General features: G+C 39.3%; 4 protein-coding genes across 5 annotated transcripts; 1 reads left to right on the forward strand and 3 right to left on the reverse strand.

Moving 5' to 3' along the window:
- Window positions 1-283: 283 nt before the first annotated feature.
- dnaja (DnaJ heat shock protein family (Hsp40) member A) lies at window positions 284-5,153 on the reverse strand. Its single transcript, XM_049574170.1, has 8 exons — window positions 4,997-5,153; window positions 4,538-4,683; window positions 1,766-1,940; window positions 1,568-1,672; window positions 1,231-1,458; window positions 887-1,117; window positions 692-792; window positions 284-584 (listed from the first exon to the last, which is right to left on the reverse strand). The coding sequence occupies exons 2-8, from the start codon at window positions 4,667-4,669 to the stop codon at window positions 369-371; spliced, it is 1,188 nt and encodes a 395-aa protein (XP_049430127.1). The 5' UTR covers window positions 4,670-4,683; window positions 4,997-5,153; the 3' UTR covers window positions 284-368.
- acsbg1 (acyl-CoA synthetase bubblegum family member 1) lies at window positions 1,949-13,872 on the forward strand. Its single transcript, XM_049574160.1, has 15 exons — window positions 1,949-3,834; window positions 6,980-7,123; window positions 8,634-8,689; window positions 8,792-9,060; window positions 9,156-9,244; window positions 9,407-9,527; window positions 9,610-9,690; window positions 9,775-9,924; window positions 10,809-10,985; window positions 11,176-11,357; window positions 11,476-11,709; window positions 12,552-12,769; window positions 12,933-13,072; window positions 13,387-13,633; window positions 13,734-13,872. Exons 2-15 carry the CDS (start codon window positions 7,080-7,082, stop codon window positions 13,808-13,810), a joined length of 2,085 nt encoding a protein of 694 aa, XP_049430117.1. The 5' UTR covers window positions 1,949-3,834; window positions 6,980-7,079; the 3' UTR covers window positions 13,811-13,872.
- idh3a (isocitrate dehydrogenase (NAD(+)) 3 catalytic subunit alpha) lies at window positions 13,846-19,894 on the reverse strand. 2 transcript variants are annotated; one of them, XM_049574171.1, is made up of 12 exons: window positions 19,805-19,886; window positions 19,414-19,479; window positions 18,487-18,549; window positions 18,293-18,376; window positions 18,027-18,141; window positions 17,672-17,859; window positions 16,889-17,022; window positions 16,677-16,779; window positions 16,493-16,557; window positions 15,907-15,991; window positions 15,564-15,716; window positions 13,846-15,473 (listed from the first exon to the last, which is right to left on the reverse strand). In XM_049574171.1, exons 1-12 carry the CDS (start codon window positions 19,829-19,831, stop codon window positions 15,390-15,392), a joined length of 1,167 nt encoding a protein of 388 aa, XP_049430128.1. In that variant the 5' UTR covers window positions 19,832-19,886; the 3' UTR covers window positions 13,846-15,389. The 2 variants fall into 2 exon arrangements, with proteins under 2 accessions (XP_049430128.1, XP_049430130.1); XM_049574173.1 differs by lacking the exon at window positions 19,414-19,479 and having other exon boundaries at window positions 19,805-19,894.
- Window positions 19,895-20,995: 1,101 nt separating this feature from the next.
- lrrc61 (leucine rich repeat containing 61) lies at window positions 20,996-24,971 on the reverse strand. The gene is made up of 9 exons (XM_049575224.1): window positions 24,648-24,971; window positions 23,569-23,664; window positions 23,343-23,489; window positions 23,162-23,222; window positions 22,942-23,027; window positions 22,791-22,856; window positions 22,638-22,706; window positions 22,293-22,418; window positions 20,996-21,608 (listed from the first exon to the last, which is right to left on the reverse strand). The coding sequence occupies exons 1-9, from the start codon at window positions 24,673-24,675 to the stop codon at window positions 21,502-21,504; spliced, it is 786 nt and encodes a 261-aa protein (XP_049431181.1). The 5' UTR covers window positions 24,676-24,971; the 3' UTR covers window positions 20,996-21,501.
- Window positions 24,972-26,480: the final 1,509 nt, after the last annotated feature.

The raw sequence follows: 26,480 nt of genomic DNA on the forward strand, positions 1-26,480 counted from the left end.
TTGAAGCATTCCAGGACTTTTATTGGGAAATAACCAAAAGTGTCTTGTCATGACTGAAATTACCTTCACAGAAAGCATACAAGTAGTCCTTTCAGCTTCTGAAAAGAAAACGTGTGTCACAGATTTCTTAGGAAACAAACATGGATATAAAAGATACGGATCATAAATAGAGAACACGTAAGACAGTGACACCAAATTACAGTTTTGACAGCACAAATGAAACGTGAAATGAGTATTCAACTTGCATATTTGTGTCCAAAGAGAGTCACACACACAAAGAAACTGGCTTTGGCAAAGGCATGTTCACACACACAAATCCGAGATAACAAAACCTACATGCTCTACAACAGTTTTATCACAGACTATGATCACTGTGTCTGACATTGCACTCCCCCTCTTGGACTATCATCGTCTTCCTCATAGACTTCCCTGGTGGAGCTCTTCTGCTGTTCCCGCACATCCACCTCACAGAGCTGCACCTCCTCCATGTCATCAGTAATCATCACATCTTCCCTCGGAGGAAGAAGTCTTTCCAGCTGGTACATGAGATGCTCTGGAAGCCAGTATTTCTCTGGAAATTCCACCTACAGAATGAATTACAATTAGCTGAATTGTTTCCTCTACAACATGAGTCTCATAAATCCAGAGTTGTGTCACCCAGGTCAAACATTTTGTGCTCAGTGTACCTTACCTGGAAATGAATCATAAGCTGTCCCTTTTCATAAGGATCCCTGAAAACTGGCATGCCCTCATTCTGAACACATTTTATGTCATTGTGCTTGATAACTTCACCTGTTGATAAAAAAAGACATGTTCAAAAAATCTGAATTCAAAACACTGTCAACCAGAAAGCAGCAGTGGAAAGAAGCTTATCTTTGTCAGTTACCTGGGTGTGAGTTGATGATGAGCATTCTGTCGTCCAATGTGCGGATGGTTTTCTTGAAACCACACAGAGCCTCTGCAAGTTTGATGTTCATCTTCATCATCAAATCATCGTCTTTCCTCTGGAACACGGCGTGCTCCTGCTGATCCAGTACAATGATTACATCCCCAGGCTCCAGTCCAGGCTCCTGGTCGCCTTCTCCGTTGAATGTAATCTTCTGACCGTCTCTCATACCTGCACAAGACATGTATCATCAGTTTAGTCTGCGCTGCAAAACACCTCAACACAACTAACTTCATTTTACTTCAATGAGTAACTCAAGTTGGGGGGGGGGGGAAATAACGTACCTTTGTCAATGTGGACTTCAAGAATTTTCTTCTTGCGTTCTACTTTGCGTCCATTACAGTTCTTGCATCGGTCCTTGGAGTTAAATTTCTCACCCTGTCCCTGGCAGTCTGAACACATGCTCTGGATCTGCTGAATCATGCCTGGCCCGATCTGTTGCACTTTAACTTGTACTCCTCTTCCTTTGCAATTTGAGCACTTCTCCAAAGTACCTTTCTTGCCACCATAACCTGTAATAAAAAGGATAATATCAGTTACTAAAGAACCAAACCTTCACTGTGTACAGGATTAAGATTAAAAAAATAAATAAATTAATTAATAAAAAGAAACACTACCTACCTTCACATTTTTCACAAATGACATTCTTTTGAAGCCCGAGCTTCCTGGTGCTGCCGTTGTACATCTCCTCCAGTGTAACACCCAGCTGATGGATGACATTCTTCCCTGAAGGAAAAGCAAATACAGCAAGTTAAACAGTTATGCAGGTGAACAGTGTATAAATAAAGCCTGCTGTTAGATAACTAGCATAAATCTTACCTCTTCTCTCTCTCTGCATCCTTCCTCCACCTCCAAAGAACATGTTGAACAAGTCCATTGGAGACGTTCCTCCACCCATGCCTCCCTCTTTGATTGCTTGCTCTCCTCCTTGGTCATACAACTCTCTCTTCTCTGGGTTTGATAGCACCTCGTACGCTTGGGATATCAGCTTGAACTGTGGCAATAAAAATGAAAAAACAATTAAGTTTTGAAAAACAGGATTGCATTTACAGCTTTAGTTAGTAACTTTTATTAAAAAAGAAAAAAAACAACTGCTTTGCGTATTGGCTGTAGGAATGGCTGTGGCTAAGAGGTAGAGTGGGTTGTCCACTAATTGGAAGATCCCCGGCTCCTCCAGTCTGCATGTCGAAGTATCCTCGAGCAAGATACTGAACCCTAAATTGCTCCTGATAGCTGTTCCCATCGGTGTGTGAGTGTGTTATAACTGAGTAGCAGGTGGCACCTTGTATAGTAGCCTTGACCACCAGTGTGTGAATAGGTGAATGTGACTCACAGTGTAAAAAGCGCTTTGAATGGTCAGATGACTTGAAAGGCACCATTTATTCACACAACACTAAATGAGACAGACAGATAGCCTAACGGTCTCTAACGCAGGTGTCAATCACAGTTTGGGAACTGTGGTCAGACTAGGCAGTGCTGATCAAATATGAATCAAGACTCTGTTACTGCATTGCATATTTCTTACCTCAAATATTTTCAGAGACATATTTTAGTGTACTGTTCAGCTGAGAAATGAAAACTTTGGGTCTGGCCAGTGGGGCAGTGCTTGGTACTTTGGACGGCTATTTTCAACAGAACTGCCAAGACACAAACTGTCATTTTAGACCTTAATGATACACTAAAATATGTTTCTGAAAACATCTGAGGTAACCAAAAGTAAATGCAGTTACAACATATTGATTCACATGTGATCAGCCTAGTTCGATTGCAATTCACAAGCATGACTCACAGCTGCATCAGAGACCCCTCTGCTCAGATTTGGCTGTTTTTGGTGTGCAGTTAATTTTAGCAAATGCCATCACAAGCAGCACAAAGGGAGGAGGGACATTCAGAGATTGTCTCATGCGTATTTCAGAACATAGTGACAGTTTCAGCAAATATGACATTAAATTATTTTCATAGAAGTTACTAACTGTGGCTTTAAAGTGTTCATTTAAAAAGAAACCAATGAACCATTCTCTCTAGTAAACGGTAGTAATGATATTAACAATAATAATAATGATGCATTTTATTTATAGCTGCCTTTCAAAGCACTCAAGGACACATTACAACAGTGGTTCCCAACTGATGGGTCACGGTTCTTGCTGAATGGGCCGCAAGTGACTTGCACACCTATCAACATTGTACAAAGCACACTTTATTTTTAATTACAGTACTCTACCTGCTGTAGAGTGAGTGAATAATGAACAACTACTTAACAGAGACAGCAAACTAGCTTGAGACATTGCGAAACACAAGTATGACACTGAATATATTAAACTGTGTGGACTTTGAACTAATGACTCAGGAGAAATCTGGACCCCGTGGCTGGACCAGTTAGGAACCACTGCTTTACAAGACAGTTTTTTAAACAAGCAGCAATGTATCCATAGATCATAAAATCAAACAATTCTGTAATATAGAATAAAAATCCATTAAATAAGACTGAATATTCTAGCTCGTAAAGGTATACTTTCAGCTGGGACTTAAAAGTGGACAGAGAGACAATATTCTACTGGTAATGACTTACGTAGATTTTATGTTTCCTGACCTAGAAATAAAATTAAGGTATCTGTTGTACATTATCATATTTTGTGATAACGACACTGCGTAAGAGACTCCTCAGCTCTGATATGGTTGTTTTGGTGTGCAGTCAATTTTGGCAAATGCCATCACAAGCAGCAGAAAGGGAGGAGGGACAAAAAAAAAAAAATTCAGAGACTGTCACATACACTTCTGTCAGAACAGTGGCAGCTTCAGCAAATATGACACGAAGTTATTTTCACACAAGTTACCAAGTGCAGCTTTAAAGCTTTCATTGAAAAGAAATTGATCAACATTTCTCTCTGGTAAGTGGTAATAATTATAATAATAATGCATTTTATTTATAGCCGCCTTTCAGAGCACTCAAGGATACCTTACAAAACAGTGTCTGTAATTTCTGTAATATACAATAAAAGGTAATAAAATGACTAGACAAAAAAATCGTACTTATAAAAATTAGGTATAAAATCACCATCATAAAGTCGTCATCATCAGTGCAGATCATCATACGTCTGTCTCCATTAAATCATGCCAGCTTAAAAAGGTGTGTTTTTAGACTGGATTTAAAAGTGCAGAGGGAGTCAATATACTACTGGTAATGACTTGCATTGACTTAAAATTTACTGACCTAGAAATAAAATTAAGATATCTGTTGTACATTATCATGTTTTGTGATAATGGCACTAAATGTGCAAATGGCTGGCGTCTGTTTAAGTTCTATCTAAATCAGTCAGCCTGATGAGCCCTTTAAATAACCAAGATATAAACGGTGATGCATTATGTTTTAATTTCACAACCTCCTTACATTGCAACATGTTGCAACACAGCTCAGTTTCATGAGGGCTACCCTTCCTCTTCCTCGACAGAGGAGCTGCCTCTAGACCTTTCCAGAAAGTTCCCGGTGCCCATTCAACCAGGCGTGTGGTTTAAAATTAGCCAGGGCATTTCCACCGAGCCATAAACGGCTGCAAGGACACTGTAAAGCTCCCTATCTGTAGCCCAACTCACCTTCTCTCCTTCGTTGGGGTTCTTGTCGGGGTGATATTTCAACGCCAGCTTTCTGTACGCTTTTTTGAGTTCCTCCTGTGAAGCTTTGGGGCTCACACCCAAGAGGTCATAGAAGCCGGTTTCGTGAACCATGGTAACACTTCAACCTGAAATAAAATACAGCATTAGCATTTAACAGTTAGCTACATGTCAAACGCGAAATTAAAAGTTCACATTAGCAGGAGCGACCGTTAAACTTGTGTCTACAGACGTTAAAAATAATGTCAAGTCGATTTTCGGTGACAGTTATGTGCGGCTTAATAGGCAACACGAGGAGACGTTGACACAGACAACACGTGCTGTTAAATCTCAATTCCTAGCAACCTTATATTACCAGTTTACAGTAGCTTGAATGAAACTGTTATCATTTATTAGCCGTGTAGCAAAATAGTCTTTCAAATGACACTGTAGTGTACTTACGTAGTTCTTACAGCCTGATGGTGACAGTGTCGTAGCTTTGACTGGAGTTAGGCTGAGGCTGCTGGAGTAAGATGGCTGGCTCTTATAGCCGCTCCACAGCGGAGAACTTTCTGGAGAGCTGAGAGGAGAGAGTGGCCGGATGTGTCGTTGGACTGCGGAGTCTAGAAAAGACCTGAGAGGGGGAGGAGGGAGGAGAGGAGGTGGGGAGGACGGGGCCGACAGCTCCACGAGCAGTTGTTGATCCGGAAAAGTCTTCATTATGGTGGTTTGGTGAAGGGATGGCAAAAATGTAATGGGCTAAGCAGTGGTGGAAGAAGGTGTATTCCTCATATCTTTAACTTAACAGTGCAGGTACATAAACAAGGATTTATGCAAGTAAAAATTCTGTATGCAATATATATATATATATATATATATATATATATATATATAGGTATATATTTGGGACAGGTGACTTTATTTTACACAAAACTGTTTCTCAGCAAAGATGGGAAATGCAATCAAATTGTCTTACTACACTACATATCAGTTATGTGTTATGAGACTTGTTTCACAGCACCTGAGGATAACACAATACCACTTTATACTGTTAAAACAATATTCATAACTTGGGTTAATTCTTATGAAAAAAGGACACATAGTCTGACTTAATGATAACTTTCAGGTCGCCACTTGTTTTTTCGTCATGCAGGTAAATCTGAATGACTTAGCCTACGGTCTTCTCTGGTGCCCGTGGTTTCAGTAAAGTGAAATCAACTGAGCTAACAATGTGTAGCATCTCCATATTGAGAAAAGTTTAACCTAACTAATGTTAGCTCAAGTGGAGAGTCAAGAATCTGGTTTTATACATCCAAAGAACCTCTATTAAAATGAACTGCTTGGCAACCAGACCAGGCTTCTAATTGAGACAGGCCTTCATTTGACAATATCTGTAGCTACGCCGAGCTAGTAAAAGGGACTTGGCGTTGAACTGGGACTAGGCTTTCAACTGAAGTTTTACTATATTTCCTGCATGGAAATTCTGACCAATCAAGAGCAGTTTTCTCTTGCAAGACATTTTATTTGGTCTGCTTGTAAATGCTGCCGTGAGAACACGAACCAACTCACACAAAATGATTCGGACCAAAGCAAGTAAACTCTTGGCCCCGGGGCTGGACCAGTTGGGAACCACTGTTTTAACTTAAACTGCTGGGTAGCTTAAATCTGTAATAATACATCAGAGTGTATTGGTTGACTGTATTTTGTATTAATAATGTAGCTCTGCAAAGTAACTTGTACCTAAAGCCATCAAATAAATGTAGTGAAATAACAAGTATTACATTTTATTTAATTCTCTATGAAATGTAACAAGGTAGAAGTACAAAATAATATCAAAGTATAAGCTTTAGTATGGTAGCTACTTACTACACTCCACTAGGGTCAATGGCTCCTAAAGTTTCTTTACGACAAAAATAAAAGTCCTACTTCAAGAATATGTCTACAGAGTTTGAGTGGCTCATCAAAAGGTATTATCATGGTGTTAAATTGGAATGAACTACAAGTAGTATAAAACTAGGCTATGGTTTATATCAAAAAGGTCATTATGTCATGTAGACAGGCAGACGTCAGAGGGACTTAAAGTAAGACAGCTTGTATAAAGCCACATATAAACCCAACTGATCAACCAGTACTGAACTTTAATTTTGGGCTACTGTAATTTTCAAATTCCACATATAGACATCTCATTATCTTGACCAACGTTGAAAGTGTAGTATTGATATGATGTTGTTGTTTTTTTACTTTTCTGTGTCAGATTTAAACTTATAATCACACAGTTTTGCATATGAAAAGACAGAGCTAATTTAAATGCTGAACATGATCATGAGCAATTGTGCCAATGAAGTGCACATGAGGACTTTCTGATTTGTTTCCCAACCACTGACAACCTCATGAGGCTTGTGAACCTCATATCTTTTTATTTTACATGTAATTGCACTTGTCCAGCACGAAAAGATTTTCAGTTTCACATCAGTTTCTCCTTTGAGCAAATCAAGAGGCTTGATCCTGCATAACCTGGAGCCACACTACCAGGACATCTGACAGTATGGACTTTCCTGATGAGAGGGGAGATTATGAACTTGAGAACAGGTGAGTAGATTAACCTAAAATCAACTTTTTTCTTTTATGTAGAGGATGAGGAGATGCTATAGTCTCATCAGATGACTCTGATACCCTCGAAAGGAGAACTACAGTCATTTTTACAGTTCATACATGTTATTCCTTCAGTGTAAGACAGTCCAAAAAAATAGTTAATATAAACAACTCTCTCTGGAGTGAAAAACTCACAATTTGTAATGTCATAGGATATAAAATCTAAAGCTGCTCCACTGACAATGGCTTGGTAAGATGATATAGATGACAATGAGAGCACCCAGGGAAATGTGCTGAGTATATGGGTACATTTTCTGTTTCAGGACTCGGAACACTACAGTATGATAAAGCTCAAATTAAAAAAAAAGAAAAATATTCAGTGGGTTCACAAAATCAGTTTACCATTCATTGTCTGCAGAGCAGCCCCAGTCTTTTTCCCCTATGACATCACAAGTTTAACATTTACTTTTCTGGTTTCTGGCTTTGAGAGAGAGTAGCTCATGTTCACGAATGTTAATTGAACTTATAGACCATTAAAACAATAATGTAAGGCAGGTTTCATCATCCTGTCTTAACTATAAACTTACTACTTACTGATTTATCTATCAAAGGGCTGAGGGTACTGAAGTTGGAGTGACTTGATCCACTTTAATTTCCCAAAAGAACGTAGGACAACTGAAAATTGACAACAAGAATGACCTCTCACATCTTATATATCACTCTGCCAAACTTCATCATAACTCTTATTACTTACTGCATGTAAGGTGCACAGTATTAAATAGTTCCCAAATGTAATGTGAGGAGCAAAACAAAACATGTAAACAATAAATGAATGCAGTGAATATTAAATTATGTTGCTGCAAAATAATGAACAAAGAAAAACAAGACAATCTACTGGATACATCCTCACGAAAGTAAATCTCCTCTTACAATAAATTGGGATTTCTAATTTAGGTGGTGTTCTCCTTTGAGCAGAAGTTCAGTCTAGCTGATAGAATACTAAACCAGATTCATCATTTAGCAAACAAAATCACTACAATGCAAAATCAGAAGTGTGATGACAGACCAGATTTTGTCACTGAACACAACTTTTGTGTCTCTGTATTCTTTAGAGTATTGACACTTGCCCAAGTTGTTGAATGAATGTTCTTGTCCTCTTTGTATTAAAACGGCCCTCTGCAACCACTCTATGAATGTAGATTAGGAACAGAGGCTAAAATTCAATGTGGTCTCTTTTGTGATCTTTGGTTAAATCAGTCAAACTATATATCAAAGTAATAGTTTTAATGGCTGAGAGTGAACAGCCTTTCAGCTGTCATTGAACATATTCTGTCAAACAAAGCAAGGGGGGCTTTAGCTCTGACGAAAGCCTGACATTGTGTCGGGTAAACAGCGCAGCTGAAAATTAGGCCCATGTGATGAAATGAAAACAGCAGCCCAATTGCCAGAATGTGAGGTGGAGTGCGTATGAGCTGCTGGGAGCCCATGTTTCCTCTGTGTTTTCCAGTGTTCAGAAGTCTATGGCACAAGTGCAGACAGACAGTGAAGAAGATGCCCCTGTAGGTGAGTTATGAGTACATGGGTCTGCTGAATGAGTGCAGACATGGCTTTTTATTCCTGTGTGGGAAGGACTGGATTTGTTTTTAACTTTCTTGTTCGTCGCAGGAAAGACAAACACAGGAGAGGAGTTTGCTGGCACACCTCTCGCTCAAGCTCATTCACTTTGGACCAGTGATGTTAAAGGCTCAGTGAGACTGAGAATAGAAGAAGGATGTTCAGAGGAGCCTGTCACAGTTCACCAAATGTTCAAAGCCTCGGTCGAAAGATACGGTAACATGTACGCACTTGCGAGCAAGAAGGACAACAAATGGGAAAAGATAACGTTCTTAGAGTATTATCAGTTCTGCCGGAGAGCAGCAAAGAGCTTTATCAAGGTATGTTATACAAAAAGCGAGTGTATTGTCTCTGGTACATGACAACTATTGAGCACTATAAAAGGGCAGATTTGTTAGTTTGTTAATGTGTGCAGCTTGGTTTGGAGCGATTCCATGGAGTGGCAATACTAGGATTCAATTCAGCAGAATGGTTCTTCTCTGCGGTCGGTGCCATCATGGCAGGGTGAGAATCCTATAGCAACATCAGCACTGGCCTGAATCAGCCTTTATCTGTACCTGAATATACCACAATTGTTATTGTGCTCTTATTATTATTTCATCTGGTCCTGTTGCAGTAACTTATCTCTCTCTTATGTCTCCATGATGGCCTGTATTCTTCCTACAGGGGGACAATGACAGGAATTTATGCCACAAACTCACCAGAAGCTTGTCAGTATGTGGCCAGTGACGCCAAAGCCAACATTATTGTGGTGGAAAACCAAAAGCAACTGGATAAAATCTTGCAGGTACTGTTTTTTAAAAATGAATTACAGTCTTTATCAACATGCAAAACCCTCTGTGGTAAATGTCTCCCTCTTGATCCCTTAGATACATGACAGACTGCCCCATTTGAAAGCCATAGTGCAGTACAGTGGACAGCCCCTGCAGACGGTCTCCAATCTTTACTCTGTAAGTTCTCCCAACACAATGTGAAGCAATCAAAGTGGCTGATGAACTCAGGCTGTGATGCTGTATGTTGCTGTTTTGGGGTAGTGGGAGGAGTTCATGGAGCTGGGTCTGGATGTTTCTGAGAAAGAGCTGGATGACATCATCGGCAGCCAGAGAGCCAACCAATGCTGCGTCCTGATCTACACCTCTGGCACCACCGGCAAGCCAAAAGGAGTCATGCTCAGTCATGACAATGTAAGCTTTCGTGTGACCATTCTTTATTTGTAGACTTATTCAGAGTCAGATGTTATTATGAGATTATGAGTTGTAACCAGAGGTGGGACAGTCACAGAGAAGTGCCAGGTCGAGATAGGCAAGTCCTGAGTCAAGTTCCAAGTCAAGTAACAAGTCCTAAATTTTGAGTTTCAAGTCATAAACAAGTCAACAAATTCAACAACAAATGGAATGCCAATATTAAGTTTACAAAAATCATAAGCACTTTTGAAAATTTGCATTTATTTGTTAAAGCTGCTATGTTAAAAAGCTCCTTAGCTAATGTTAGCGTAGCATTAGCTTCCTAACTGTTTTAATAGCAGCCTTGATTTACTGTTCTTTGTGCAACTTAAAATGTTACGTGGAGTGGGAAGTTGTTGCATCTTAGTCTGTAGTTTTTTGACCCACATGTTTTGCATACTGCGATTTTTGTTTTTTGTTGACCACCGCATAGTTTTTGAACATGAACGACATTATATTGGAATCATTTTTTCCAGCTGGCGCTCAGTAATGCAACGTTAGTTCCTTATGGTTCTCTCCTTCAAACTTAATGGGATACTGTCAGATTTGTTCAAACAAAGTGGTTCTGGAGAATTAAGCGTTGACTTGATGTGAATTAAGGAAAATGAACTGATCTCTGGCACCCTTTTTAAACATACTTTCTGACCTTGGGTGAGGGTATCAAGTATTTTTAAGTCAAAAGGCTCAAGTCCAAGTGAAGTCACAAGTTTTTGGTGTTAAAGTCCAAGTCGAGTTGCAAGTATTTTTGCTTTCGTCAAGCTGAGATTAAAATCATCATACTTAAATACATAAAAGCAGATAAAACATAAACCAGGCTTCTGTCTCAATCTATGATGAATATTCAGATCACATGGACCGCCAATTATGCCAGCAAGGCCGGGGACGTGCAGCCGGCCGACACTAAACAGGAGTCACTAGTGAGCTACCTGCCTCTCAGCCACATCGCTGCTCAGATCTATGATCTCTGGAAGGGCATCCAGTGGGGTGAGCTAGTGTACTTTGCACAGCCAGATGCCTTAAAGGTAATTAAAATGCCTAGATCGCACACATTGGTTTTAACATTAGTATTACCTTTTTTTTTAATTTTAAAGGCCTGACATTGGGCCTTTAAACTGAAGCAAGAGATGAGCCGAATAATGGGGTCAATATAAAATGACAACTGTCTGGTTAAGTCTGTGTGTTTAAGCTCTTTGTGTGCTTCATTTATTGTAGGGCAGCCTGATAACGACTTTGCGAGAAGTTTGTCCCACATCCCACATGGGTGTCCCGCGGGTGTGGGAGAAAATCATGGAGAAGATAAAACAGGCAATCAGTGAGTGTGGATATGTGAAAAAGAAACTGGTGACATGGGCGATGTCAGTCAGTCTGGATGCCAATCAAAAGTGTACGCAAAAGTAAGTGCTGATGACATCTGAGTTTTGTGAATAACACAGGGATTTTAATGACCCACCAAACATAAATGCATTTTCAGAGAGAGAGATGATTAATATATTGATATTTCCTTTTTTCCAGGGATGATGAGAAACCGTTCCTCTTTACCCTGGCTGACAGCCTGGTGCTGCAGAGGCTTCGGGCTGAGCTGGGCCTGTCTTGCTGTGAGAAGTTCTTCTCTGGAGCTGCACCTATCGGCAGTGAAACGGTGCAGTTTTTCCTCGGCCTGAATATCCGGTTGTATGAGGCATATGGCATGAGTGAGAGCACAGGACCTCACTTTATGTCAAGTCCCAAAGCTTACAAACTACCAAGGTATAAAAAAAGTCAAGCTTGTAGGAATTTTAAGTACAATTCGTGATGTTTAATGGAACAGTGTGTAAGATTTCAGGGGATTTAGTGGAGAGGAATGCAGATTGCAACCAGCTGAAAGGTCTCCTGGTTAGAATTCCTTCAGTGTTTATTGTTCAGGAGGTTTTTACCAGGAGCTGAATTATCTGCTGAGGTCTCTTCCTCCTCAAAACAAACAGACCAGGTGATTTAAACTGGTAACAACATTGAATAAAGCAGTTTCACGTTACAAATCAGTGTTTCTCCTATGCTGTTTGGCACGTCACACACAGGCCACTAGCCCAGCACCTGCTAACGTGTGTTCACCTATTTCCTCTGATAACTTAATTTGTGCTCACCTTATTTCTGATCCAGACGTTCAGGAGGTTTTTAGCATGAGCTGGATTATTCACAGAGGTCTCTTTCTCTGCAAAACAAACAGACCTGATGATTTAAACTGGTCAAAAGACAGTGTTTTCCGACACTCTCATCATGGAGGGGCTGCTGGTAGTATGGTAGCCAATATGAAAATGACAATGACCCTAGCTAGATTGGGTCTTTGGTTTGTCTGTTCATAGCTACTTAGAGACATGGTGGTGCAACATAGCATTCTCCGTAGTCGAGGACCTGCTCCCTATGTAAATATAAACGGCTCTAAGGTGACAAAAACACAAAGATTCTGTTTTTTAGGTCATTATACACTAAACAAGGCATACTTATATTCCATCTGTGCCAATACGTCCCCCTAAATCCTACACACTGGACCTTTAAGTGCTCTTTAATTTGTGAATATAACATAACTGAAAGAATTCTTTCCTCTAACAAAGCTGTGGTAAGGTGGTGCCCGGTTGTCGCTACAAAATGGCCAATGTAGACTCCGAGGGCATTGGCGAAATTTGCTTTTGGGGACGTAACATTTTCATGGGTTTCCTCAACATGGAAGACAAAACAAGAGAAGCTTTGGATGAAGATGGATGGCTCCATTCTGGAGACCTGGGGAGGATAGACGAAGAGGGTTTCTTGTTCATCACGGGGAGAATAAAAGGTAGAACAATCAGGCTCTTGTGAGAAAATTGCTTGTCTTATGTCACCACCCCACATTCTGTTTATCAGCCACACCTGAGCACATGGTGTTCTGGACAGAACATTCGGCTCCTCGTTGTGATTCATGTAATGTCAGTGTGTCCTCCCTCTGTCTCTCCATTCAGAGCTCATCATCACAGCTGGAGGGGAGAATGTCCCCCCTGTTCCCATCGAGGAGGCAGTGAAGAAGGAGGTACCAATCATCAGCAATGCCATGCTCATAGGGGACAAGAGGAAGTTCTTGTCAATGCTTTTAACACTGAAGGTAATCTGCAAGTAGTCATTATCCAGATAATGGAAACTGCTGTTCATTATTCTTGACATTAACCATATCTTATGTAAAGTCACATTATGGAACCATGTCTTTCCAAATAAGCCATTTGCAGAACTAAATTAACATTTACTTGTATTTTTAATTTAATGTTCTTCTTGTCGAGCTCCCTGGAGAGATTTCCAACAAACCAGGGCGTGTAAAAGAGAAGCAATTAAAATAATTGCTTTTACAAATGACTGCAGTTAGTCATTTATGTGGAAATATATATGAATCCAGCAATTTAATCCTGTTTAATCGTGTTCCAGTGTTGCAGCGATAAAGAGACTACGGAGCCAACAGAGGAGCTGAGTTCGGAGGCCGTGGAGTTTTGCCGACAGCTAGGCAGCCAAGCAACCAAGGTGTCTGACATCACTGAGGGAAAAGACAAAGACGTGCATCAGGCCATTCAAGAGGGAATCAACAGAGTCAACGCTGCGGCCACCTCTAATGCCCAACGCATACAGAAGTGGACGATTCTAGAAAAAGACTTCACTGTTTCTGGAGGAGAGCTGGGTAAATGAATCAGTAAACAATATTATATGCTTGATAAGAACATGTTTTTAATAATGAAAGCAATTTTAAGACTATCTCTCATTATACTGTCTCACTCCAGGTCCCACAATGAAGCTTCGTCGCCCTGTTGTGTTGGAGATGTACCACAAGGTCATAGAGAGCCTCTATCAGCAGTAGCGTCATGTTCCCGGAGGAATGACTGTGTCGCTGTTAGTATGAAGATCACGTGTCACTTGCACATCTCATCATTCTTGTTGACGCACATGGAATTTAATTATATCTGTGTCTCGTGTCAGAGTGCATAAATAATACAGGAACCATATTTAATTTTATATATTTAAGAGGAAAACAAGATTAAGTTTTACATAGCGAATAATATTGAGAAAGCCACCATTTTGATGCATCATCTCATCGACTTCAATATTTGTTTTAATTCATATTTGTCTCCGGTCAACGAGTTATTTTCACTGCTATGAAATCATACCAACATCTTACCCAGTATTTTGTGTAAATGTTTCATGTGGTTTAAACCTATCTGGATAACATGGACACAACTACCCAGGATTCTAATCACAGGGGTCATCACCATAGCATATGAGGAGCTTATGATACCTGCAGGTCATTTGCGTAACACTGAATAAAAAGTCTGGCATTTCTGATGTCATTGCAATATTTATTTTTCTTCATACATTCATGATATTTGCAGCAAGAAAACACAGTATGACATGGCAGAAAGAGTGCAAAACATCTGCAAGATTCATGACACAGAAGCCTGATTATGTTTAAATCATGAAAGCTTCAATCCGTATTTTTTTTCACAGTATGAATGTGAAATATATCCACAATGTAACTGAAGAGTTTGACTTGTTGACAAACGTTTCGAGTGTTTGATCATGGAGGTTACGGATTGCATCTTTTATGTCAAAATAACAGCGTCAATCACATTAGACGAGAGGCCAAATTCAGCCAATAAATAGACAATATTCACCACAGATTAAACAGTTTAAGAATAAAATACATATCACTTATACAGTAACTGTGCGTTGTATGTTTTAAGACAGTGCTTTGGAGTGTGCAGAGGGCATAATAAAATGTTCAGGATCTCTACGGGCCTGTGTCCACATAGTGTTTTTGTTTCTGAGTGCCAGTGTCTTTTTAAAAATTGTTACCAATGGAGAAGAAGCACCGCAACCAGCATCTTTTTCAGAGTGCTCCGGGTTTTTTTGTGTTGCACTCTTGAGTGCTTGTGGTTGAAAGTCACTGAACTTTTCAGAAAGGCGCTGGTGTTATCACAGCTGCTTCTTTAGCTACTGTCTATCTCGAGCTATATGTCAGTGAGATGCGATTACAGCAGAGACAGAAAAGCCGAACTGTAGGAGCAGATTGGACGAACACTGAATGTTGCTGGTGAGTGCAAGTGTGCTTTTATCACCGTACATGTTGCAAGTTTGTTGTTAATTGTGTAGTCAACTGTCTGTTCAAATAACATTACGTAAACTGCCTTGGTAATGTAAATGTCAAGATACTGTTGTCATAGAAACAGACCACACATGCACTGGGAGCTTGTATTTTGTCAAGTGCTCCCCAGCACCCTGCCACCGCTTTTCTGTCAAACAAAAACACTATGTGGACACACCATAACTCCTGAGTCTTTCTTTTTAAAAATACATGCTATGGTTTAAAATGTGCCGATACAGCATCATATAATGAAGTAAAGAGACCCTAATGATAACTAACTTGTCTCATTAGCATCATTTCAGTCCAGCTCCTGCACTCGTTGACATATCGCTGCTGTGAATTCGGAGCACTTTGAGTTTCCTCCCAGGTCTTTTGTTAGAACCTTGAAGATGGAAGATTAAATTCATTATAAATCACAACGGGAGCATACAACTAAAACTGCAGAACTGTCTCAGTTTCATTAAAAGATTACCTTTTTGTCTCGAATGATGTCAAAGCAGGCAGTTTCAATCTTCTTGGCGTGGCCGTGCAGGCCCATGTGCCGCAGCATCATCACTGCACTGAGCAGCAAGGCTGTGGGATTGGCCATATCTTTTCCTGCTATATCAGGGGCAGTTCCATGAACCTGACAGGAGTAAAGACATCACAATCATGTCTGGCAACAACCATATTGAGGTCAAACGTTGATGTGCCTTCACTAACTCACCCCACACTGGTAACTTCTACTATAGAACATGTACTTTGATCATGGGAGTAATTGTGAAACATATCAAGAAAAAAGGAGTCTAACAGATGGAAACAAAAAAAAAACATACCGACTCAAATATGGCAACACCATTGGCGCCGATGTTTCCACTAGGAGTCACTCCAAGACCTCCGATCAGTCCAGCACAAAGATCACTATCATGGTGAACACATACAGTTACCTCCAGATTTATTTATTTATTTATTTATCTTCTACATTCACACTGATCTAGCTAATTAGATTTCATCTATATATTAGGCACATCATTTACAACGATGCAGACAAGGTCAGTGCAGTCATTTGCTAATGCACATCCTTGCAGAAGGAAACTGCAGTCACAGATAAGATTTCAGTCAGTTTTGTTTGACTGATGTTAAATTATTATGTCAGGTTAGGTAAATAACCTAAGTTTAAGTTTTTGTATACTTCTGGATGAATCCACACAGTTGACACTACCTTCTTGGTTCCAACTCATTTCTACATATGCTTTAAAACAAAATTACACCATTTACAACAGATCTGCCATGGTTGCTGTATATGCTGTATGATCAATTAATTATGTGCTTTTTTAAAGAGTCACAAAAACAACAGAGAAAATGCCATCTATCTTATCTCTTGTTAAAATAACATGTTCACTATTTAAGAGTTTTACTTACCTTAAGATGTCTCCATACAAATTTGGCATCACTAGTACATCAAACTGTGTGGGATCCTGTACCATCTATAAGAACATGTATAAACAATGCCAACATTAATTAGGAATGTTAAATGAACAACACTTTTAAAAAAACATTGCTTTATATCCATGTAAAATATTATACATCGCTATTTGGGACTTACATTAAGGCACACAGTATCCAAGTACATCTCAGTGAATTTCACGTCTCTGTGCTTTTCAGCTGCCTCTCTGCATTTTCGTAGGAAAAGCCCATCAGACATGCGCCTATAAAAAAAAAAAAAAAAAAACATTAACAGAGATTAATCATTTAATTTCAACAAACAGCTTTACAATGATAAATGACTTATTGCAATTTGTACTGAATACAACTTACATAATATTGGCCTTATGAACGGCAGTAACACTGGCCCTCTGATTATTTCTGGCATATTCAAAAGCATACTCAGCGATGCGTTGGCTGGCTTGCTCTGTAATGAGCTTAATACTCTGCACCACTCCATCAACAATCTGAAAATATACAAATCCAATAAAGATTCATGTAAAATCTGTAAACTATAAATAGTGTTTGAGTGGTTTTAAAAAACAAAATGCTAACAGTTCTAAATATCAAAAGGCGTCTACACTGGAGAACCAAAAAGAGACAATGAGATACAGGGGGCTATCTCACACCCAGCACAAAGCAGCACACAGCGCAGTGCAGCTGTCATTGCTAATTTCAGACCAAAACAGTTGTCATTTTCACAGCCGCGCTTGCGCTGTGTTACTTGCATCCATCTGTGCGCCCATAAGTAGGTCTAACAATGAGGTGTGGTCAGGCAGATTGTTAGTGCATTGCTGTTTTCAGGCAGCAGAAAGATGAGTCTGATTGTTTGAATTCATGTGAAGTTCTGATTAATTAAGGGACTAAAGACAACCCCTTGCGCCTGACTTTGGTAGCTGCCGTTTGACTAGCAAAACTGAAGCTGGACACGCCATAAATGCATTTGCACCATGCACTATAAATCATTTAAACAGGGACCACTGATCAAGAAAATGACAAAACTGAAACAGGCCTACATTTTGACACAAGCTGAAATAATAAAAAGGTCAAAGGAGGAAATCTGTTAACATTAAAAGGTAAAGACTAAATAAATAATGTGTTGTTAAAGGGTCTTACCACATGCTCAATCCCACTGTATTCTCCCTCAGTGTTCTCCCTGATAGTGACCAGGTTCACATCAGTGTAGGGGGTCTTGTAGCCCTCAATGGACACACAGGGGCGCACATTGGCATAAAGGTCAAAGGTTTTCCTCAGGAGCAGATTCATAGATGGATGGCCAGCGGCTATTGGTGTCTTCAAAGGGCCTGTAGATTGAAAATAAATCAAAATAATTCTCTTCACCTGCCATGTTTGTAAGAAACAGTAATGTATCAGTCACTTATTTGTACAAACCTCTTTCTAACACAAATGATAATTATCTTATTGGTTTTGTAGTTTCTTTAAGTGATTAAAAGCGTATTAAACAGGTTACCTTTTAGGCCAATTTTGTTCCTGTCCATTGATTCTTTGGCATCAGGAGGGATCATCCACTTGCCACCAGGTCCTTGGATGGCTGTAACATTCCTCTCTTCCCATTGTATAGGTGCCTAGATTAAAAGCGTATGTACAGCAAAATTACTACATTAATTTACATTACACAGATTTTTTAAAACTGTGTCTGAGACAAATAGTGTTATCTTAATTAGCTGGTTAATGTTCCTGGTGAACTATGTTTTGTTCTGCTCCTACAGTACTAACTTTAGCTGCTTCAAATATCTTCATGACAGCAGAGGAGATCTCCGGACCAATTCCATCACCAGGGATTAAGGTAACAGTGTGAATCTGTTAGGCAGAACAAAAACACATAAGATTCATTAATAATATAATAATAACAAGTTCCATTAAAAATCTTCAATGAAATTTGTGTGTAGCTCTGGAGGAAAGATACATACTCCACGTGTGAACGTCCTGGGCTGTGGAGTGTCTGTCTTCAAAGCTCCAACCATCCGGGACACCTGACAATCAAAATAGCCTCGGTTTTTACAGGTACAAATACTTTCCCCATCAATATAAGTGATTTTGCTTCAACAGCATAAATACAATGATAATCACTGAACTGTAGCATATCTGTGAATACAGGGAGAAACATTAAAAACAGAGCTGCGGTGTAATGTGAATTGAGCAAAGCTTACTAGAGTATTTAACATACTAGGAACTGAATGACCCAAGAATTGTGCACTTTTTTGTTTTATAGTGCAGAATACTTGATCTGGATAACTTTTCACCTGTAAGGCCATATTTTTGAAGTACATAATTACTGTGATGCCAATCCTTGGTCATTCTAGTTGACCTATCTCAACATGAAAAGCAGTACAATGACATGAAACCACACAAGGGAATAATGTCTGGATCATGGACATAGATAGATGTATAGAATGAATTGGGAGCAATCTGCAGCATTCTGGAAGAGGAGACTCCACCCAGTTCACAGCAAGAGTTGTCAAACGATGTTAAACAGCATCACTGCTGTGTTGAAAGGACAATTTCCTGATGTCTCGTTCAGTATAAATAACCATCAACATATTAGAAAGCCATGGCTGATGATTAACATCAACACTAAATAGGATAATGAAAATCATCAATAGGAAAGCGAGGCAAGAGGTCACCTTAAGCTCTGAAACACAACTGACAGTTTACAGTAATTAGCTCACTTGCAGCTGTGCAATAGCAAAGGCGCTTTGACTTAGAAAAAAAGACAAAACTAAATGCCCATTCCAGATTTGAATAACATGACTACTGCAGGAGATTGGTAGTTAGCATTAGCTCTTGTCCAAATGCAGCAAGGATAGTCAACGCTTTAGTACGAATGGATAACTTACTTCCTGTGCCTGGATTTTATCCTTGCCATTGGGCGATAAACCCCACTGTTTTAGTAGATTAAGAATCTGTAGATGAGGGACATTTCATTGACATGTGTTTAACTTGAGTATTCAGGTATAAATTAACTTTACAACGATGTTATGGTCAAAGAAAACATGTTGACCGCAAGCTAATTTACCCTTTTCTTTAAAGCTAGCTAGCTAGCTAAATAGCGGTCAAGGGTCACGTTGCTATAGTAACTACAAGCAAGTAGCGGTAGCACCCAGCTAATCTCCAGTATGGCTGCACGACAGTCAAATAACCTCACATTAATTGATTAATTTAAACCATTTGTCATGCGTTTAGTGTATTATGTATGAACGATTGACATGTTGTCCCCCCCGTACATACCGCTGACCTCCACGCCTTCCCAGCCATCTTCAACAAGCCAAGGTCGATGGAGCAGCAGCAGCACTTGTAAAGCTAACCCATGAGCTAACTACTGTTCAAAGCGGATTTCCGGTTTTGTCAGTTTCAAAATAAAACCTAACACTATAAATTCAAACAATAAATATCGTCACGATTAATAAGAACTTCAATTGTTTTGTAGTAGCAACATTAAGTTGTACAGTATTTTAATTCATTCTATAATGCTGACTAATTTCACCCCTGTTGCAACGTTAAAGACAGCATTCCCACTGCTCTCGATTACACATCCATGCTTTTACTCTGGCATCTTCCGGGATTAGCACTGAGATTTAGGGAAGCACTTTTATGTGTAGCCTAGAGCAATAGCTCACTATAAAAACTAAACTAAATGCAAGCCTCTCAAATGAAAATTAAGGATATCTGTGATCATAAACGGACTAACCATATATTGTTATTCCAAATGGACTTTGACTTAAAGAGTAAATTATGATTCCAAAATCTTATTTCCCTGGATTAGGAAAGTTCAATTAGTATTTCTGAACATGAACTACTCTCTCAAAGCCAGAAACCAGAAAAATAAGTCTCAAACTTGTGATGCCATAGGAGATAAAGTCTGGAGCTGCTCCGTAGACAATGAATGGGCGCCTTATTTTGTCAACCCATTTTTCTTTTTCTTTCTTTTTTATACCCAAATGGATTTTATCTATTGTAGTATTCTCAGTCTTGAAACAGAAAATGTCTCAATATACTCAGAACATTTCCCTGGGTCCTCTCAGTGTCATCTAGATCAGGGGTGTCAAACTCATTTTAGTTCATGGGCCACTTACTGTCAGATTAGATTACAGGTGGCCAGACCAGTAAAACCAAAACCAGTTTTGGATTTGAAAGAGAGTTGTTCATGTTTGCTAATAATCTTGGACTGTCGTGGACCACAAGAATAACATGTATGGATTTTGAAAATGGGCGTAGTTAACCTTGTGCCACAGACAGTTTTGCAGGACCACCAGCAAGTGGCGCCAGAGGACCGCTTCTAAAGTTCACCACACATCATTAGGTAGCTTCATTGGATGTGCAGGCAGTGTGTCACATAGACTCATCAGTTGTCTCAAAGTAGACTTTATGGATGTAAGTAAAAATCAAGGATGTGAAGCACACCTTTACAAGTATTGTATTTTACACAAGTTGGTTGTACACTTTAAACTTTATGGTATAAAACAATTAGAAACAGCTGAAACAATCATTCAATCACTTGTTGCAAAAGTTCGACTTACAAAGAAAGCACACAGCATGGGACACATTAACTCCCACAATTATCCAGCAATGCAAAATGGAAAAAAAGCTCTTGATTAAAACCTATAGAAATCTTTAAGCAGCATAGCTCTCGGCTTAAATGCAGGCTACATGGTACAAAATGCACACTGTGCAAGTAAAGACATCTTTGAGCCAAACTGAGGGGTGTCAGTATGGATAAAGGTTTTCAAACCACTTACATGTATCATCTGATACTCAATGCATAGGATGAAATAGAATTCCAACAAATGCCTCACACTGCAACACAAAGCACGTGTGTCTGGCAATGATACAAGCATTTGGATGCAGCTTAGTAATTCGAGAAACCTACAGTACATTAGCCACGGTATGTCATACAACAAAAACAAATGAGTTCACAACAGCCCAACTTAGATAGCATACTGCTTTGGCTGCTTCTTCAGGCTCATAGATCTTTCAGTTTGTGAAATTATGTGAGTGGCTCTGTTGTTGAGGAGTCTGCATTCATGAAGAACGTCTGTGGAAAAACAGAAAGGGTAATTATTACACAGTATAGTTGAGTTGAAAACTGGTTGCTGTGGATCAAATGTAGGGCTTCTTCGACTTTCAGGGGGCAGAAAGAAAAATTATTAGAGCCCTCTGTCAACCAAGATTCTTCAAGTCAAGCAGTCTTTTTTATTTCGCCAGTGTATTCTGGGGATGTTTCAGTCCCCAGATGTAGCTGCAGAGTAAGCACACCTCATTTTCACAGTACAGGCAGCTGGGAACCCTGACCCAGGGTTAGTCTGAGTGAGATAGAGGTAGCCGCCTGTGTGCTCAGCCTCTGAGATACGTCATCTTCTGCCTTCTGCTTAGAAGTGGTGAATTTACAGCTCACAGCAACTTCATATAAAACAGTATCTGACTTTTATTTGATATTTAGTAACAGCAAAAAATGTTGCACATTTCCCATCCATCATTACTGCTGTTAGCACCCATTAGCTTGGAGGGCTAACTTGGCTTATTAACTATATAATGTGAATGTCACTGTCACCTAAACATCCCACTGAATTCACACTATCAAACTTTATATGGAGAAAAAAAAGGAACAAATAGTCAAAAATTGTATTGAACAACCTAATCCGATTTCAATGACATAATTCAGAGTTAGATAAAACGCTAATCAAAGGCAACACTTTCCTTTTTGAAGAAGACTTCCTACCGTTAAACTGTTTGTAGGCTTCTTCAATAATGGCGTTGTTTGATCTCTTTATCTCCCAGTAATTATCCTCCACCCACGGTTTGCAATCAGGATGTTCAACAAGCTGTCCATTTTTGTATAAACCAGCTGGACATTTACAGAAAGAAAAACAGTTCAGTTATATTTTACTTGAGCAAGAGAACTTTTAGTCAAGCAAGGGCAAAGGTATGTCTGTCATCCCTAGGAACAGTTTGTATGTAGGATAAATACTTAAATACTGTTCAACGATTGAACTTAACATGATGAATGGAGTGTGATAACAAGTTTCCAGCTAGAATACAGCAACACACTAATTAACAAATGTACCTTTGATGGTTTCATCAATGTCTTTGCATAACTGGTACAACTCACTCCCACGTCCAACCACTCTTTCTCCTACAATTTAAAAACAGAATGAAACATGTCACAAAGTCTAAGAGTTTATGTTGTGCAAAAGAATAAATGAAGAACAATTCTTACCATCCAGCACCTTGATGTTAGGAAACATCTCAAGAACTATGTTTCTATACGCTGGGTTCCTGCACACTGATGAGGAGAAAGTAACTGTGAGTTCATGTATCAAGATTTTCCATCCACTAGATTGTTTTCAGATAAAGTCTTTATGAATTACCTGGGTTAGTGTAATTGTAGGTGTTGTCTTTAAGACGTATATTTTCTAGCTTTCTCAAAGACTGAAGGCTGTGTAGGTTCTCAGTGCTGTTAGAAAACAAAACCGATGAGAGATGATGTTTAGACGACCAATTCAAATTATTTTTATGTCTTACATAAATTCTTATATACATTCTTATACATCTAGGGTAAGCATTTGGTCCATGGTCGTATAGCAATACCTGGATATGTTATTACCAGCCAGGTTTAAGTGCTGTAAACTTTCACAACTGCGCAGAGGATCTGAAAGTACAAAAGCAATAACATTCAAGTAAACAATCTGGTTCTATTCATGACAGAGATGTCCTTGACCCGTGAATATATAGCATGGAAATAAATACAATGTTAGTAATGAAATCTTACCTAAATTGGAAATCCTGTTGGATGACAAACAGAGTACGGAGAGGAGCCGAAGAGATGCTAGAGGAGCTAAATTTGAGATGTTATTTCCAGACAGGTCCAGTTTCTCTAAATTCATACACTCCCCGATGCAGCCGAGATCATGTATTCCTGCAAGACAAACCATTATGAACAATAACGCATTTTTGAAGGCGTAAATAGTAAATATGATGTAATAATTAAATCTTACCAAGTCCTCTTAATTTGAGAAACAGTATTGACTCCAAATCAAACTCCCCTGTACGCGACTTGAGCAGCACAGCAGTTATCTTCTCACAGTCTGCATCTGAAAGAATCAAGAGCGATAATAAGACTGCGGCATAACAAATCACATTCACATTTCTATCCTTATATATGCAACACAATCACTGTGTCCTTATTTGTGAGTCAGCGCTGCAAAAGTACAACGCTGGGAGCATTGTGTCTGCTCTGTTTACGATGTAACAATCAGACAACCCATGCAATCATTCTCGAAATAGTAAATACCAATTCATGCAAGGCATGAATTTCATATCTGGCAGCACATCGAGTTTCTCCCTCTGCCAGCTCCAGAGGAAAAGGCTCACAAACAGGCAGATGGGCTGTTTGTCTGTGATGGTATTCGCTTGCCAGTTGCATGCATGAATAACAACTGAGGAAGTTATATTTGTGTGTAATTTCCTCAGGCAGAATCAGTCCTCAACTCCAACTACACATGAATACTCTGTCATGAGCCTGCATAAATGAAACACTGATTCCCTGACAAGAAAAGGACTCATCAGGTTAACCAGAAACAAGGATGATGCAGTCTACTTTTTCCATTTTATCATGTTATATTTTTATTTATGTACTTTATATGTAAATTATGTAAGGACTGGCAGACAGGCTACTACAACACCACTACAAAATGGGTCAGACAGTCGTGGGTGGGATAAGCAGGGCCACCAAACACATCTAACACACATGAAGACACTCGCAGGATTAAAAAGTGATGCTGTTTAGCTTAGCTTGACACATAAATGTTAGCTAATGTTAGTTGCTACCTGTTTCGTAGCAGTGATTCAGCGGCTGTGTGATTTCATGAGGATGATTCAGCCGGATAAAAGTGGGTGGTTTATTTAATGAAATGGTAATTTTTTTTAATTTTTTCTCCCTCTGATGATGACACACGTAAAATGTTGTGTAACGGACGATACGTTGTTAGCTACATCTTAGCCGCAGCTAGCTAGCACGAGCAGCAGCTAGCGGCTAACATAGCGACGTAGCAACAAGCTATCCATCACAACTTACCTTGGTCTTTATCTCGCTTTGAGTCCATCGCGGGGAAACTTTGCTACCTCTAAAGCTACCTATCGCAACAAAAGGCGCAGGGTGGTTTTAAGCAAAGCAGCGGAAAGACAAGGCAGTGGTTGTTTTGGGGAAATGTGAAATTGGCATCTGTCCTGGGGTGCAGTCAGGACACGCTCACTGTACTGCTGTGCTGCAATAGCAGGCAGGTGGATGAGACGGACCTCAGTCTCTGCAGTCCAGCACGGCAAAAGCGAAGGCGGAGACGATGCGCCGTGTTGGAGGGAAGATGGGGACGTGGCTGGAAATATTGCTGCAGTATTTGTTAGATGTTCCCGTGCAACAGGTTCTAGCTCAATTAAAAGTTTTGTTCTTGTTACAGCACTGAAAAAAAAATAGTCCCCAGTGGGGTTTTAGCAGTGGGTCTGTGGTAGCATGAGGTAAATCTGCATTAAAGTATAATTTAGTAGTAATTCAAAAGGATAAATAAATGAGTATGCAAAGTCTAATCCAATCAGCCTTGAAATAACCCATTATAATATGCAATTCTAATGAATGCTAATTTGTTTGTAGGGAAAAAAAGCAAGGAGACAAATATGGAAATGGATTAATATAAAGTGTCAGGGTGCCAGAATCACATTTATTTTTATTTTTATTTTTTTGGGGGGGTTGTGTTAGTACCTATATACATCACCAGTGAAGTTTATTCAGGCTTCTCAAGTACTATAGGCCTACAACAGCATATTATAACAGACACTTTAAGTAGATATTGTCATCTGATGCTACTTTACTAAATGAGATAAGATAAGACACAACTTTATTAATCCCACACCGGGAAAATTATAATAATAAAATGATAATAAAATGTATTTGAAGTAGCACCTTTCACAGAAATGAAGTTCACAAAGTGCTTCACTAAATACAATCAAGCAATCAAACAATGAAACATCCAATCAATAAAAGCAAAGGCAATATAACAAATAAAAGAAGGCAACAAAAAGAAAGTAGAACCTAGAGCAAATACAGGCTGCTGAGGCCCCAAACTGACATACCAGGGACAAGCACAAGACCATTGTATTCAGGTTCACTGATTCACTGATGTATACAGGTGCCTGACCGTGTTGGACTTTATACGTAAGAACAAGTATCTTAAAGTGAAATCTGAACCTGATGGGAGCCCAGTGTAAAGAACTAAAATGGGAGTAGTGTGGGTTGACCAGCTGGACCTGGTTAACAGCCTAGCAGCAGCGCTCTGGAATATCTGAAGACGATTCAGAGAAGATTTGTTTAGACAAGTAAAAAGAGAATTACAGTAGTCCAGTCTCGATGACACAAAAGCATGGATAAACATCTCTAGCTCAGGTGTAGACATTCATGTTATGGCAGCTCAGGAGTCAGAAGCAAGAGAGAAAAGGGACTGACTGCAAAATAAGAATAAAAATGTGACAAAAATACAAATAAAATAAAGTAATATAAAATCTATATACACTATTTACACCTTTCACCTATAGACCTATAAATACTATATGTCCATGATTGATAGTTGCTCAGGATAGTTGTAAAACACACGTGGTGTGTAGGATTTTAACTGTAAAATATAAAATATACACTCAAAAGCCATATTAGGTACACCTTGCTAGTAGCAGGTTGGACCCCTTTTGCCTTCAGAGCTGCCTTAATAGACCTTTTTCACGGCAGACATTTTGACATGTCAGAGTAGGAGCAACACAGGTGTGTTCAATGACACTAATGACAGCTGTGTTCCACTTAGGGGAGACCCTGGTATTGTCCATGTTGGCTAAATGTTATTAGCTTACTGGGACACTGAATGGAACT

Source organism: Epinephelus fuscoguttatus, linkage group LG4 (assembly GCF_011397635.1).
Source record: "Epinephelus fuscoguttatus linkage group LG4, E.fuscoguttatus.final_Chr_v1".
Lineage (NCBI taxonomy): Eukaryota > Metazoa > Chordata > Actinopteri > Perciformes > Serranidae > Epinephelus > Epinephelus fuscoguttatus.